We start from the raw sequence: 17,332 nt of genomic DNA on the forward strand, positions 1-17,332 counted from the left end.
GCTGAACAGGCTGGGGCTGTTTTCCCTGAACCCTCACAGGCTGAAGGGTTACCTTATAGAGGTTTACAAAATTATGAGGAGCATGGATAGGGTAAATAGGCAAAGTCTTTTCCCTGGGGTCGGGGAGTCTAGAGCTAGAGGGCATAGGTTTAAGGTGAGAGGGGAAAGATATAAAAGAGACCTGAGGGGCAACCTTTTCACGCAGAGGGTGCCAGAGGAAATGGTGGAGGCTGGTAAAATTGCAACATTTAAGAGGCATTTGGATGGGTATATGAATAGGAAGGGTTTGGAGGGATATGGGCCGGGTGCTGGCAGGTGGGACTAGATTGGATTGGGACATCTGGTCAGCATGGACAGGTTGGACCAAAGGGTCTGTTTCCATGCAGTACATCTCTATGACTCTATATAAAAGGTACTACTGGAATGCAAGTTATCCTACTATTTTGCATGTGCATTCAACTTTTTTCTGCAAAACTGCATTTCCTGTTGCAGTCCCACACATTTTTGTCACATTTTTCATGTAAATTCTGATGCCTTTGATCTGTCTTTATTGTTAAAATTGTCAGTATAAATTTATCAGCTTGTAATTGTACAATGTGGCCACCTGATGGCACCATTTTTAAAGGTGAATCATTGAATGATAGAATACACTAAGTTAATTTGCCTGTTGTATTAAGTTCACTCATTGATAAAGCTTCCCCGCTAGCCCTTCTCAATTTCCCACAGCTCTTTCAATATTTTCCTTCTAAGTCTCTTTGCAGTAAATCACTTTTGTACATTCTCCAAGGTCTTGATACCTTTCTTAAAGTATTATTCTCAGATTTGAACTTGTATTCATAGTTTAAAACATTTTCATTATCTTAGGATGTTCCAAAGATCCTCCAGGAATCAAGTATTATGGAAATATAGTCACTGTGAAATGTTGGGAGTACCTGTTTTCTCCACTTGTCTCCCCAGCTTCAAAGACTAATGTGCATAGTCCATTACATCTCCTTTAAATTGCACCAGTTGGTTTACATTACCTCTCTTCGATTTTCTGACTAAAGTATGTCATTTCACATTCATGCTTCTCTGTGGTAAATTCCATTTGTTATGTATCTGCCAGTTTCTCCACTGTGTTATTATTCTCCTCATTGCTTACCTTTCGTGTCAGTTTGTTTTCTGAATGAAATGTCCTTTCACTCTGCAGAAGGCTCATAGACGTTCATCCGTGAGGATACTGTGGATGTGTGCCTCAACATCTTCTCCTCCCTGACACCTGGCTGGGGGATGATGCTGCCTTTCCCCTCAATAAAGCCTCCTTGCCTGGTTATATCTTCCAGCACTTGTCCACCAAACCGTCATCTTGGCTGTGTGACTCTGATCACAAAACAACACCTCAGTTTGATCCCCTGATCCTCCTTCATCTTCACTGAGCAACAAAGGGCATAAATTGATTCGTACAAATGATATGTGAACAGGAATAGGCTTTTTGACCCCTCAAGTGTAGTCTTCCATTAAGTATTTGATTCATAACCTTAAATCCACTTTCCTGCCTCACCAACCTACTGCACTTATGCGCCCCCCCACCCCCCAACCAGCCTTGATAATGTTTGACTCCCTTCCAGATCAAAAGTCTAATGCACTTTTGAATATCTGCAATGACCCCACCTTGATGACTCTCTAGGGTAGGGAATCTCAAAGATGAATAAAACTCAGAGAGAAGAAATTCTTCCTCACCCCCACCTTAGATTGGAGATTCCTTATTTCAAAATTGTACCTCCTTTTACTAGATTATATTTTCTCAGCACCTACAGTGTCAGGATCCCTCAGAATCTTCTGTGCTTGAATGAAATGACCTTTAATTTTCCTAAGTGCCGATGAGTATTGACCCAACTGACACAATCTCTCCTCACAAGAGAACCTCTTCACTCCTGGAATCAACTGGTGAATGGTGTTAAATGCAAGTCCATCTCTTGTTAAATAAGGAGACCAAAATTGTGCACAGTACAGCGGATGCAGTCTCACCAACATCCTGCACAGTTGCAGAAAGACTTCCTCACTTTTATGCCTCATCATCCTTGCAGTAGAGGAGAACATTTGATTGCACTTTTTAATTACTTGTTATTTGGAGATGCTGATGTTGGACTGGGGTGTACAAAGTTAAATCTCACAAAGTTAAAACTTGTTGTACCTACACACTAATATTTTGCAATTCACATACAAGGTCACCACAATTCCTCTGCACCACAGTGTCCTGCAATTTCTCCCTATTTAAAAAATATTCTACTTTTCTATTCTTCCTATCAAAGTGCACAAGCTCAAAATTTCCCACACAATATTCTGTCTTTCAAATTTACTCCCGTAGCCTATCTATATTCCTTTGCAGACCCTTTGCATCCTCTTGCACCTTGGTTTCATCTTCAACAGCAAATTTAACAACTATGTGTTCAATCCCTTCGACTGAGTCACATACAGTGGCCCCAGCACTAATCCCAATGTCCCCATGCATACCTTGGAGGGGTAAAGCTCATGAAGGGGTTTTAACACAAGGATGAGAACATTAAATACACTGTGATGGAGACTCACTGGGAACCGCCAATTTATTTTTAACCACAGTTGCGGCCGGCTCAGCACGTGCAAGTTATTGCTGCAGAACCTCAACGAGACCAAGCTGTTGAATGAAGGCGATGAGAAAGGAATGACTCCACTGCACCTGGCGACACAGAATGGACATACCAAAGTGGTTCAGCTACTTCTCAGAAAAGGAGCTCTCCTCATGCGGTAAACATGCACTGAGAATTATTTTGACACGGATTATAATTTCTAGCTTTGACTGTGATTTGGTTATGAACCTTGTTTTGAAGCTTAAGCAACTTATTGGCTCTATCATTTATTTACTTTTTCTTTGCTATCATTTATTTACTTTTTCTTTGTTGAACGCAGATAGATTTGACTTCACAAGGGAATAGACCTCTTTCCCTTATCTGCAAACAAGTATCAAGTAGGTTTTCTCTATTTCATCCAAAAATATGCATTGATCTTCACTTTAAGAAGCATCCATATTACACCAATGCAACATGCTTATTTTCCCACATCAGTTATGTTTATTTGGCTTTTGTAATCTACAGTATATAACCAATCTGATCAGTGTTACATTGTGGATTTATATTCATTTGGTGCATGGGTGAGCTGGCTCAAAATTTAAAAACAAAACCTTTTTTATTCACTGTATGTAATAAATGCCTTTTCCTAATATTTATTTGGGTAAGTCTATGAGTTTCCCTGGCTGTCAAGGAGCCTCAATCTCCAACTCAAGTATTTGTCTATCACAAACAGGATTTACAAAGCCACAAGAATTATGACAACTTATCACCTGTGTTAGCTTCCTTACCAACTACCTATTTAGCCCCAGTCCTTGCCCTTTCCTCTTTTCCATTACTTTCAAAAAAAATTCATAGATGCAATGAAGTAACTCACAGAGGCTTCTTTGACAGCTTCTTCCAAGCCTGCAACCTTTACCATCTAGAAGGACAAGGGCAGCAGATACATGGGAACACCACCACCTGCAAGTTCCCCTCCAAGCCACTCACCATTCTGAATTGGAAATATATTGCTTCAGTGTCACTGGAACACTCTCCTGGACTACCCTCAAAAACAGTGCTGTTGATGCTGCTACAGTCCTAAGGACTGTGACAGTTTAAGAAAGCATTTCAATTCCACCGTCAAAGAAATTAGGGATGGGTAATATCTGCTGGAATAACCAGTGACACTTGTATCCCAGGACAAATGAATGGAATTTGTTTCCCTTTTAAAATCCAGAGTCATGTGATCAACTTTAACATCATGATTTATTTGGATCCCATTGGGTCAAGGCCAGCCCCCACTATCCCTACTAGACTCATCTTCCTCTCTATTCAACCTGTATTATTCCAATGGAAAGTGCAAAGATCACATGTGGAGGTAATCTAGAACTCTGCCTTGACATCCAATCTGGTTAGCTTGAGTTCAGTGCCTTGAAGATGATGGCGTCCTGTGTTTGAAATAGTTGTACTCCTCTTTACATGAACTATTGTAGTGTAGCTATGGCTGTCCCACATTCTGTGCAAGATCTTGGACTGAGCAAGATCAATACATATCTGTCCTTGCTGAGTGTCCAGTCAGGTGCTCTGACATTATAAGATCTTGATTAATTGATTTCTCTAATGCCAAGACTACTGACATCCTGTCCCTTAACCAGATTTCCTTACTTGGCTTTATGTTTGATGGAGCTTTCATTCTGTGTCCAGAGTTGACTCACCTCTGCTGTTTTTTTTGCTGTAGCTTTTCTCGGGTTGTCCTACCTTCTTGTGGTTTTGGCAGATTATATTTAACCTGTAACTATGCTATTACAGTTGGGATTTCTGCTTTCACTTGGCCTAGGAAACCCTGATGAAATAATTGGCCCTGTAGGTTATAGATTTGGCACAAGAGACTGTAAGCTCATATGTCGTTTGATGTATCATGTTACCACACTGACTGTGTGCTCTTGCTCTGCACTGTGATACCTCAGTGTTCCCCTTGTGGTTTTGAAAGAGTTTCTCTTACCAATGACTTTGATATCACCATTCCATGATCATACAGCAATAGCTCTTTCCCAAGTGTTATTTTGGGGATTCTGTGCCTCTTTCGCACTCAGTTCCTGGGACTATGTTTTGACCAGCCCTGCAGGACACAGTTTTTCTAAACTCTGTGCCCTCTTTGAGAGATTTTGAAGCTGCGTGAATTTATCTGAGTTTGCCCTCAGTTGTTGGTTATTCTGATTTTATGAAGGTTCATAAAAGCTATTATCATTTGGGAACAAGCTTTCTAAAGTGGAAGAACCAAATGTGGCTTTTTGTTTGAGTTGCATTTCTATTTTGTAAGTGTTGACAGGAGTCATGGTTTGCTTCCTTATGGACTCACTCTTTGAGCGGGCTCAAAGCTTCATAGAATCACAGAGACCTACAGCATAGAAAAGGCCCTTCATCCCATCGTGCCCATCCTGGTCATAACCAACCACCTAGCTATTCTAACCCCATTTTCCAGCACTTGGCCCATAACCTTGTATTCCTTGGCATTGCAAGTGTACATTGAAATACTTCTTAAATTTTAGGAGGTTTCTGCCTCTGCCATCCATTTTTTAATCAATTTCCAACAGTGTAGAAGCAGACCACACTGACTCTCTGAAGACCATCCCACCCCCCTACCCTACTCCTGTAACCCTGCATTTCCCTTGGCCAATCCACCTAACTTCCACATCTTTGGAGTAGGAAAAAAACTGAAGCATCCGGAGGAAACCCAGGTGGAGACATGGAGAATGTACCAATTTCACACAGTCACCTGAGGCTGGAATTGAACCCAGGTCCCTGGTGCTGTGAGGCAGCAGTGTAACTATTGAGCTGCTGTACCACCCCAAACAGACACTGAGTTCCAGGTGAATGGGTTTTACCCTCACAGCTCTTCTAAACCTTCTGCCCCTTACCTTAAATCTATGATCTCACCATCAAGGAGAACAGTTTCTTCCTGACTACCTCCAGTTTGAAGTTTGTTGATGCATGCATTTTTTAACCAGACTTAGGATATACTTTGGGATGAACAGTTCAGTGCATTAGGAAACAAGGATAGAAGAGAAAAAGAATCTGCTGTTGCCTAGCAACAGGAGAACAACATCGCTGAAAGACAGAACCATTCAGAAGGTCATGGAAGAATGTCTAGATGTTAAGGCTTTTATTTTGTTGAAGGCTAAGGGGCGATTTAATATTCTGTCACAAAGGAGAGGTGAGAGGGAATTTAAATTATGATTGCATTTTCCCGTGTAAACACAAAACAGTGAGGTATTATTTGATTTATTTTTTACCCTTTACCCCGCTCCTTATCGAGATAAGTCACAAGTGTTTCCCCAAATCCGAATTTTCAGATTCCAGTTTTTGAAATAAATCCACATCGAGAAACCTTTAAGATTAAGTCAATGATCGGGTTTTCTTCCAAAACACACATCAGTGCAGTCACTACTCCAATCACACACAAGCACTCAGTAATTTGAAGGAAGCAAGGACAGAGAAGGTGATAGATTAGAAAATACACATTTTTGGTAAATCCAGAGAATAAAGCACCAGTTCACATGATTCACAACTTCCTGGTAGTCAGTGCTCAATAACAGTTTCCCTAGTTAGCTGGGCCCATTCATTTCACTTCCTGAAGGCATTTCTCTTCACTCAGCAACTTGGAGACAGAGATGGAAGGTTCAAGGCAACACATTGTGGAAGTCAAACAGCAACTGATTTATACTTGAGCACTGGATATTTAAGCATTTCAACAATTCCACTTTCAGTCATATGATAAAGACAGTCTTCTCAAGTGTCGAAAGGTATTCTTGGACTCTTTTGTCGGTCAAGAAGTTACCAGGGTAGGTCCAACTACCCCTATTTAAATTTCAATTGCTAGTTCATGGGGTAATATATCATGATGTTCCTCTTAGTTTAGAAGCAAACAGATTATCTTGTGGTTCTACATGCCACCTTGAGCTGAAATGGCCTGGGGTTCAGAAGCTTCTCGAAATATGATCACATGCTCAGTTTTGGCCATCTTATGAATCCAGCGTGGCTGTCTGTCTTTTTTAAAAGAAGGATAATTTAAACCTGCAAGAAATGGAAGAGGAAACTTACTTTATTTATGCCATAAGCCCATGAAAATTCTGTTTCACCTTCCTGTATCCCAAAATAAATTTTATCAAGGCTTATATAGTGATTCCTTGTTCTGGAACAGTGAAATTTCTTCTGATTTACATTTCTGTCTCTCCAGCTCTATTCTGCTTTGATATCCGATGTTTTGGAATTTAATCTTTTATCTATATTCAATCTATATTTAAGTTCATGGAACGTATGGATTACTTTGAAACGAACTTTGGTGTGCCTACTTTCAGAAACCTGAGAAAAGTCACAACAACAAAACAACATTTAATTGCTGAATTGTTTCTCGTAAATTAAGAGTAAGCATTGTTTCATCTGAGGAGGAACTAAATCAAAGGGTTTGTGTCTATCAGAGATTTGAACTTTTTTATTTCTAGGCTATTTTTGCTAAACTATGATTGCACGACATTCAGATCTATCCATAACTGTATGAGCTACTGGGTAGTGCATCCTGGCACAGCTTTGAAATAAAACAAAGAACTAAGGATACTGGAAATCTGAAACAAAAATAGAAATCTCTAGAGAAACTCAATGGGTCTGGCAGCACCTGTGGTGAGGGAAAGAGTTAACGCTTCAGAGAGTCTACTTCCTGTTCAGGTTTACTGTAGCAGAAGCTTCCAGCTGTCTGTATGTCTGTCTAATAGTATAAGGTCAGCTCACTCCACAATATTGCTCAGAAATTCAGGAGGTATTTGTGATAGGTGACAATACTAAGGTGTCATCAGGACCAAATGATAGGTAGACCAAATATTTTTCCCTTCAGTATTCGGTGATTCTGTAAAATGACGATGAAAAGCTTAGAGAGGTTGTTAGCTGTGTGAGTAGAGTGCTGCTTAACTGTCCTGATGAGGAATCCTGCAAATTGACTAATTTTTATTTTATTTTTCATGTTTTTTATTTTAATTTTCCTTTTCACTGCATTTTGTAACAAAGTAGACATGACAATAAATAAATCCAATCTTGATCATAGAATCCCGACAGTGTAGAAGCAGGCCATTCAGCCCCTCGAGTCCACACCAACCTCCAAAGAGCATCCCCACTTGGACCTATCCATGTAACCTTGTATTTCCCATGGCTAACCTATCCAGCCTGCAGATCCCTGTACACTATGGGAAAATTATCATGGCCAATCCACCCAATCTGCACATCTTTGGACTGTGGGAGGAAACCTGAGCACCCAAAGGAAACCCATGCAGACACAGGGAGAATTTGCACTGGCGCTGTGAAGCAGCAGTGCTGTCAACTGAGCCACCATATCCCCTCATCCTCATAGTTTAACAAATTTAAACCACCTGGCTTGTATGTGCAGTTTTTAAAAGAAAGCTGTCAGGCTAAAGGTAGTTTACAGAAATACCCTTTTATTGTGACTGATGGGTATTGATATTACCTCTTCATGATGGATAGAAGAGAGTTAGGGCGTACGTGTTAAAACATTAATTTAGGGACCTCATTCCTTTGGCACCTTTCATTGTTTGCTTGTCTGATTGTCCCAACAGCTGCTCATTTCATTTGGTGTTCCAGTTAAAAATTAACACGAATTCCCATGGATTGGATAATGTGGCAGTGAAAGAGAGATGGAGGGAAGGCTCCCCAGGGCCAATTGTAGAATCTCTAAATTGGCAGGAAGAGGCCATTCAGCCCATCAAGTACACTCTCCAAAGAGCATCCCACCCAGACCCCCACTCTATCATTGTAACCTTGCATTTCCCATGACCAATGCACCTAGCTTGCACATCTTTGGTTGTGGCTCTATCAGACTTGTGGCCATTGAGCTAGTCTCAGCCTGCAGAATCTCAAATGACATTCTCCCCAAGCCTGAAATAGGGCCTTGATCTCCATATTTCTTGACTGGAGACCACCCCAATTCCCGATGACCAACTGGCTCTTTCTCACAATGCTGAAATTCCCACTCCTCAATTTCCAGCCTGAATTTCCATTGCCCCCGCACTACCTCCACCTCACCCCACCACCAACCCCCCCCCCCCCCCCCCCCCCCCTCCCCCCAACTCCACAGATGCCAGGAACCATCTGCAAGGGTCTCCTACCCTGCATCTGCCTGGTACTGGTGTTGTTTCTTTCCTGATTGGACGGCTGTTGACTGGAAGGGGAACCGCAAGATGCCTCTGTTGTTAAAACCTGGCAGGATTTTGGTGCCCTTGGCCTCACCTGCTTCCTCCCTTTAAACACGAAAATTAATATGTTTGATGGATATAAACTGAGTAAATTTAACTCGTCTTTCGCTTTTTACTATTGAAGGGATTACAGGAGTTGGACAAATTTACATTACGCTGCTTCTGGAGGATATACTCAGACAATGGAAATATTATTACAAACTAATGTAACACTGCTTGACCGGGTGGATGACAAAGGGGTAAGTAAATATATTCCAAGTCAATGCATGTGCTGGTTATTTGAACAGAATTTGTGCTTTGTTTAAACCAATAGTTCCTTCTTTTATTGAATCCATGTTAATGTATTATTGTTTCATTGACTGGAATCTTCTGCTCAACAAGTCAGGTTCTGGGATTTCCTTTGACACACTTCGACATTGCTTTAATTTAACTAAAATACTCAAACAGTACTCAAATGCTCTGAATGTTGAATACAATGGGCAACATTTACACAGACCTCAAGATGGAGCAATAGGATGGTCAAAGTCTCCAGTGTACTCACCAATGAGTTACTCTGATGATCATTTTAACCAGACAGTTTATTCTGAAGTGACTGCCAGAATAGCTACTGATGCACATAGAAGTTAGTTTCAGCACCAGTTGTAATATCTGACAGCAAAACATATACTCAAATATTCCATACAGCTAAGCCAAACTTAAAAAAAGTATCATGTTATGGATTCATTAACAATATTATATTGGCCAGCTTTGTCACAAGATGATTTAATTTGCTTTAATGAACAACATATCTGTAGGTTTCACTTATCTTGATTGACCATCATTTGTTGATTTTGAGATTCAGCAGAAAAACAACTCAAGATTTAAGTTTCTGAAATACACTTCACCAAACAAAGAAGAACTTATGACACAGTGACTTGGAAATATATCAGCATTCCTTCACTGTTGCTGGGGCAAAATCCTGGAATTCCCTCCTTAATAGCATTGTGGGTCAACTCACAGCAGGTAGACTGTAGTGATTCATGAAGGCAGCTCACTTACCACCTTCTCAATGGACAACTAGAGATGTGCAGGAAATGCTGGCCTAACCAGCGACACCCACATCCCACAAATAAATATTTAAAATGTTCCTCTACCACTGATAGGCCCAGGTTCAAATCCACCTTTTGCACGAGTGGGTCATAACATATCTGAACGGGTTAATCTTTAAAACAATCTAGAAACAGGGTATTGGTGGCAGCATTGCACCCTCAACCGGCCATAGCTCAATGTATCAGTACTGTCTCTCCCTCTGGGGGTTTCAGATCCCATTAGGACTTCACAGTCACTGAAGTGTTACATAACCTGACTGAACACGTTGATAACCACTTTTTAAATGCCCTTGATATGTCCATAATAGGAGCAGACGAGCTTGTTAATCAACTTAACCATGCGGTACTGTTTAATTATATTTGGATTAACAATAGATTTAAGCACAGTCCGAAACAATTGCTGATGAGTTCAGAAGCGCATTAGTGCAACATGAGTCTGTATAAATAAAAGCTCATGAAATGTGTACAGATTAAGCTCCATTTCTGCCCTTCTCCAGCACCAAGCTCTCTAGATGAGGGCGTATTAAGAATCTCCACATGCAGGACTTTGCCATGAGCAATTCTGAAGGACTGTTATATACGCATCCATCGAGTAAAGGCTGTAAGCATTTTTATAAACCCAAATGTAGTTGTTATTTCATGTTATGAAATGCAGGTTTGTGATTTTCTCATTCTTGGCGAACTGGCACTCAGAACTTTCTCTTATAACTTATTCCAAAGAACACTGCCCTTCATTTGGCTGCGAAAGAAGGACACAGTAACGCTGTATGTCTGCTCCTAGCAAAGGGAGCTGCTATAACACTGAACCACGATGAAGCTTCTTTTTTCCATGAAGCAATTCGCAATAAGAGGAAGGAAGCTACTTCAACTATTATTCAAAGTGACAGGTATGAATGTCATGTTGGAACTATTAAGATGCTTGCAGGGCTCTGACTTTTTTTCTAGAAGAAATTTTACTGCTTAATAAACATAATTTATCAACCATACATTAAAAAAGGACTGATTTTAAGATAGTCAGCGAACTCTTGGGCTGACTCCATCTCAGAAAATACTTTGCTCTTTACTTGTAAGAAGCAACAATTCCACAGAAATACTGTGTTTCTTTATAGGATAGTGAAGAAGGCATTTGGTATTCTTTCCTTTATTGGTCAGAGTATTGAGTACAGGAGTTGGGAGGTCATGTTGCGGCTGTACAGGACATCGGTTAGGCCACTGTTGGAATATTGCATGCAATTCTGGTCTCCTTCCTATCGGAAGCATGTTGTGTAACTTGAAAGGGTTCAGAAAAGATTTACAAGGATGTTGCCAGGGCTGGAGAATTTGAGCTGTAGGGAGAGGCTGAACAGGCTGGGGCTGTTTTCCCTGAAGTGTCTGAGGCTGAGGGGTGACCTTATAGAGGTTTATAAAATCATGAGGGGCTTGGATAAGATAAATAGACAAGGTATTTCCTGGGGTGGGGGAATCCAGAATGAGAGGGCATAGGTTTAGGGTAAAAGCGGAAAACTATAAAAGAGACCTAAGGAGCAGTGTTTTCATGCAGAGGATGGTGCGTGTATGGAATGAGCTGCCATAGGAAATGGTGGAGGCTGGTACAATTGCAACATTTAAAAGGCATCTGGATGGGTATATGAATAGGAAGGGTTTGGAGTGGTATGGGCTGGGTGCTAGCAGGTGGGACTAGATTGGGTTGGGATATCTGGTCGGCATGGACGAAGGGTCTGTTTCCATGCTGTACATCTCTACGACTCTTTGACTCTATGGTGAGATCATAATCCACTTCTCCCATTGATCATTGCTTCTAAGAACATTGGAAGCTAACCATTTTGAAAAATTGTTGCCTGGTTGCCACCCATCACTTTTAGACAGACATTCATGTACCTTTCCAGAAAGCTAAGTGCTGAAGGACAGAAATGGAGCCTAATCTGTACACAGTTCATGAACTTTTAATCATGGATGTGTGCGTGGCAAACATGCACTTCCTAACAGATCAGCAACTGTTTTGGACTGTGTTTAAATCTGTTCTTAGTCTGAATATAATTAAACACTTGCTTAATAAACAATTAAAATTGTACTGTTTTGAAGAAGGGTCACTGGATCAAAAACATTAACCCTGATTTCTCTCCACAGATACTGCAGACCTGCTGAGCTTTTCCACCAATTTCTGTTTCTGTTTCTAATTTCCAGCATCTGCAGTTCTTTCAGTTTTTTTATTTTGGATTGTATTGTACCTAGCCTCCAACCTCCAGAAATGCAATGCTGCTTTCCCTCTCTGCTAATGGTCATGTCATAGAATCATAGAATCCCAACCCTGCCGAAAGAGGCAAGATGGTCCATTGGGTCTGCATATCCCTAGACATAGTAAACAATTTAGCATGGCCAATCTACTTAACCAACACATGTGTGGACTGTGGAAGGATACCAGAGCACCCATTGGAACCCAACCAGACAGAAGGAGAATGTGAAAACTCCACACAGACAGTCATAGAACATAGAACATAGAAAAGTACAGCACAGAACAGAACAGAACAGGGCCTTAGGCCCACGATGTTGTGCCGAGACTTAATCCTATGCAAAATATAGTAACTTAACCTATGCACCCCTCAACTCACTGCTATCCATGTGCATGTCCAGCAGTCACTTGAGGCTGGAATTAAATCCAGACCCCTGGCGCTGTGAGGCAGCAGTGCTAACTGCTCTGCTGCACTGTTCATGTCATTCTTTAATAGCAGATTTAGTAGTTCTCCATCTGAAGTAGAGACCTTCCCCTGATCCTGTACTGCCATTTTTGTGCCAGGTAAATGAGTCAGAGTAGCGTGTAATTCTTTGAAGGGTTTTGAAAATGTGTGAAGCATTTTGTCAGCAAGTGAATGCAGAGATAAAGAAGCCGTAGGCAGGATATTGTCCTTTGGGCCAGGACCCCAACCTTGGGGTCAGATGGAGATTGCAAACCTACATTACATTGGATGCAGTTGCTCAGCAGCAACTTCCTTGAATTGGCCAATTAGTGGCTGCTTCTCTGTCCAGTTAAAGATGGTAGACAGAATGTGAAGTTGGAGGACTGATAGATGTCCCTGAAAGAGGGGATCACTCTGAAATTTCAGGTAAGAAGAAGAGAGGGTCCTTCCATTTAGAAGCATCCTCCAATTCTAGTCAACCTCAGACTGTAGATCTTGACAGTCCTTAAAGTAAAGCGTCTATGGATGCTGAAGATCTGAAACAAAAACAGAAATTGCTGGTGAAACTCGGCAGGTGCTGGCAGCATCTGTGGGCAGAAAGCAGAGTAAACATTCAAGTCTGGTGAGCCTTCATCCGAACTTTTAGCAGCAAGGAAAACGTGACAGTTGTGCTGTAGACGAAGTTGTGGGGCAGGTTGAGGGGAAGACGGAGAGAGAAAGATAGAGGTGAGCAGATACGTAGAGGTGTACTCCGGAGAGAGATCTGCAAGGAGTAGACAAACAAGGAGCTAATGGGTATCAGGCCAGGATAGAAGAAAAACCGAATCAGCAATAATAAGAGCGCAGACTAAGAGAGAATGAGTCGGTGTCAACACTCCTCGGCCTATTAACACAATATGGGTTGCTTACAACACAGCTTACATATTCTCTCCAACTCTTATAATCATTAATTCAGCTTTTCTTCTGACTTGGCCTATTTTCTGTAATTGCCTTGTTTACTTACCCCTTTCTCTCTGTACTCCATCTATCCATTAACCTCTCTCCTTACCCAAACTATTTCCTTCCCTAAATGACATTAATGAACCAAATCATTCTCCCAATTGAGAATTGGCTTTCTCCCCATTGACAATGGATCTATGGTCATCATTCTACTCTTACTTCTGGATTTTTATTGAATTCAAATTCCACCTTCCGCTATGGCGGGATTTGAACCTGGATCCCCTGGACATTACCTGGGTCTCTGGATTGACAGTCCAGTGATAATACTGGAGGCCCACCTCCCCTTTACACCAACAATTTCTGGCTTTGTTTCTTAAACTATCCTATTTGGCTTGTAAGTTGCTCACCCTTCCAACATTGATCCTGCCATTAAAGAAAAATGGGCTGTGAAGAAGATGGAAGCAGGAAAATGGAACTTTGGCCAGTGCCACATAGTCCCATAAACAGCCGCCTCTGTGTTTGCCTCTACCTTGGCCTGAAAATTCTGCAGATTGTGGCGACAAACTGAAAGTTGTTGAGAGAGGAGATTGTGTGAAGATAAAGTGAAGGTTTCCATTGTGAGTGGAAAAGACAATTGGGAGGAAATGAAAGAATGATTGATAGCACAGAGGCTAAAATAAAATTCAGCGAGAAAGTGTAGTAGGTCTCATTTTTTCAGAGCCGCAAGTTATCTATCCCGCTCCAAGTGGGGTGAAGCAAAATCATCCTTAGACTAATTAACATCAAGCTTCATATGAAACGCCAGCATTCAACCAAGGGACTTAATTTTAATTCTAATCCCTTGAATTTAGATTGGCTGAGGCGACAGAAGTCTTTCTTCACGGCTCCCCCATGCAATGCCCTGTACTGGAGTTGATTGAACACCTTCCAGATGCTTTCAAAGTAAGTTAATTTCTGCAATTTTTTAAAAAAACTGCAATGTTGGAGGATTGCACTGTTTACATTGACTTTAGCAAATACCACCGGGTAATTTTGTTACTGCGAGCTAATAATGATTGAGACAGTGTGAATGGGTTAGTGGGGGGTGGGGGGGTGGTGGGGGTGGGGGGTTGGTGGGTGGATGTGCAGGCAGCTGCTTGAATGAGTGAGCAAATGACTGAGTGAGTGAGCTAGGTATACTTCCCATTTCTCCTACTTTCTCTGCAAAAACAGACCCCCATGTCAATTATGATAGAACCAGCTTCAAGTTTGCCACATCAGGGGTAAAATGAGCTCAAACTAGAGATGTACAGAGGATTTTACACAGAATAGTAGGTTGGGGGAGGTCTCTTGATAGCCTTTACAGAGGCATGATTGCAGGATGACATATATTATGACCAGAATATCGAACAGTACATGACATTTTGGAAGGAAAGGAAGCTAGGAAAAGGTGGAGAAGCGGCTACGTTAATTACTGATGCAATTAACACACATTAGAGAGGAATGACCTAACATCAGGAAAGTAAGATGTAGAGCAGTGTGACTGAAGATGTAAAATGTTAAAGGCAAGAGGTCACTTGTAGAAATGGTGTACAGCTACCTAATTGTAATCACATGGTAGTAGGAGATATAAAGGAAGCAATAATAGGAACTTGTCATAAAGGCACAGAAATAATCATGGGGGATTTTAAAAGTCTATACATAGACTATAAAAGTCAGATTTACAAAGTTTGCTGAGATGAAAGGTTCATGGTACATTTTGGAGCCAACCAGAAAGCAGGTCCTTAAAAGAAGTGGCTCTTGAGATAGTTGATGTGTGGTTTTGATTTTCTGAAATTCTCTGTATTTGTTCAAAACACAAAATAGTTAATTGCTTGGAAAGGGAGAGAGACAGAAAGATAGAAACTATACACCAGTTAATTGAACAATCCCAAGAGAAAATGTTAAAAGCCATTATTAAGGATGTTATAATTGGGCACTTTGAAGAAAAATCAAGCCAGTCAGGCAGGGTCAACATGGTGCTGAGAGGGAAACCATGTTTAACTAAGTTTAAAATCACACAATACCAGGTTATAGTCAAACAGGTTTAATTGGAAGCACACTAGCTTTCGGAGCGACGCTCCTTTATCACCTGATGAAGGAGCGTCGCTCCGAAAGCTAGTGTGCTTCCAATTAAACCTGTTGGACTATAACCTGGTGTTGTGTGATTTTTAACTTTGTACACCCCAGTCCAACACTGGCATCTCCAAATCATGTTTAACCAATGTATTGCAGAAATAACATATGTGGGAGGATGTACTGCACTCAAATTTCCAGAAGGTATTTGATAATGTGCCATGTTAAAAAAAAACAGAAAATTAAAGTTCATAGACTAATGGGCAACATATTGACATGGATCAAAAATTGGCTAGCTGACAGGAAACGGAAAGTAGATACAATGGGTGTTTTTCAGGTTGGCAAGATGTAATGAGTGGTGTGCCCCAGGGATCAGTGGGTGGGGTCTCAACCCTTTACCATAAATAAAGGTATGCTGATAACACTCTATCCTAAAGATAGATGAAAAAGTAAATTATGTAATATGGAAAAATATGTATTTGTTCATTTTGGCAGGAATGGGTGAAAAAGGCATATTATTAAAACAGTGAGGGATTGATCTAAATGGTGAGGAATTGCAGAGCTCTGTGATACAGAGAAATGTAAGTGTGAAAGTGCAGAAATCACAAAAGATTAGTGTGCAGAGACAGCAAGTAATCAGGAAAGAATGTTACTTATAGTATGGGGAATTGAATGCAAATGTAGGAAACTTATTCTTCCGTTATACAGGGCACTGGTCAGAGCATTAACAGAAAGCACTGGAGACACTCACCGTGAACTCTTCTTCCATTTTGATTCCTCCTCTTTCTCCCCATGCCCCAGTGTCTGTTTGCATGGATTTGCTCTCAGTAAAGCTGACCTATTTTCTGCCATTGACACCTATCATTCTTCATCTATATCTCTTTGCTACCAGGAGTACTCTCTCTGTCTTTTGCTTTGAGCCAATCTTATCATCTATTCCCCTTGTTTCTCCCCATCTCTTTAAAAGCATAAAACCCATCATTTTTCCAGCCACATCTGTTACAAAGAATAGTCATAATGGACTAAAATTGTTAACTCTGCTTCACTATTCATGAATGCTGTCAGCCTTGTTGAGTTTCTCCAGCACTTTCTGTTTATCTTTCAGATCTCCAGCAGTACTTTGTTTTTATTGTATTGGTGAGACCACATCTGGAATACTGAGTACAGCATTGGTCTTCTTCTTTAAGGAAGTATGGAAATGTATTTGAAGCAATTCGGAGACTGTTCACTCGACTAATACCTAGAATGGACAGGTTGTTGTATGGAGAGAGGTTGAACTGGCTAGGATTGTAACAGCTGGTGTTCCGAAGAGTAAGAGCAACTCAGTTCATAGAGTCATACTAGAAATGTGAAAAAAAATGTGAGAAATATAAAAAGGCCAAATCAGATGTTGTGAAAAGCATAGACATATTTTCTCTTCAAGCGTGACCTTGGCTTCACTCAATATTCTATGAGTTGTACAAAAAGGGAAAATTGTAGCTGGTGAATATAGAGTTCATAGAGTCATAGAGATGTGCAATACAGAAACAGACCCTTTGGTCCAACCCATCCATGCTGACCAGGTGTCCCAATCTAATCTAGTCCCACTTGCCAGCACCTGGCCCATATCCCTCCAAACCCTTCCTATTCATAAACCCATTCGGGTGCCTTTTAAATATTGTAATTGTACCAGCCTCCACCACTTCCTCTGGCAGCTCATTCCAGACACATACCAC

The 17,332-nt window shown here is 40.9% G+C and overlaps 1 protein-coding gene across 1 annotated transcript in view; it reads left to right on the forward strand.

Annotated features, from left to right (window-relative positions):
• LOC140476815 (transient receptor potential cation channel subfamily A member 1-like) overlaps window positions 1-17,332 on the forward strand; it is a 98,405-nt gene that overhangs the window by 47,193 nt on the left and 33,880 nt on the right. Inside the window, exons 12-15 of the mRNA XM_072569606.1 lie at window positions 2,599-2,763; window positions 8,946-9,060; window positions 10,630-10,796; window positions 14,375-14,465. Of these exons, the coding sequence (XP_072425707.1) occupies window positions 2,599-2,763; window positions 8,946-9,060; window positions 10,630-10,796; window positions 14,375-14,465 (538 nt within the window). The remainder of the gene's footprint in view (window positions 1-2,598; window positions 2,764-8,945; window positions 9,061-10,629; window positions 10,797-14,374; window positions 14,466-17,332) is intronic.

This window comes from Chiloscyllium punctatum, chromosome 5 (assembly GCF_047496795.1).
Source record: "Chiloscyllium punctatum isolate Juve2018m chromosome 5, sChiPun1.3, whole genome shotgun sequence".
Classification (NCBI taxonomy): Eukaryota; Metazoa; Chordata; class Chondrichthyes; order Orectolobiformes; family Hemiscylliidae; genus Chiloscyllium; species Chiloscyllium punctatum.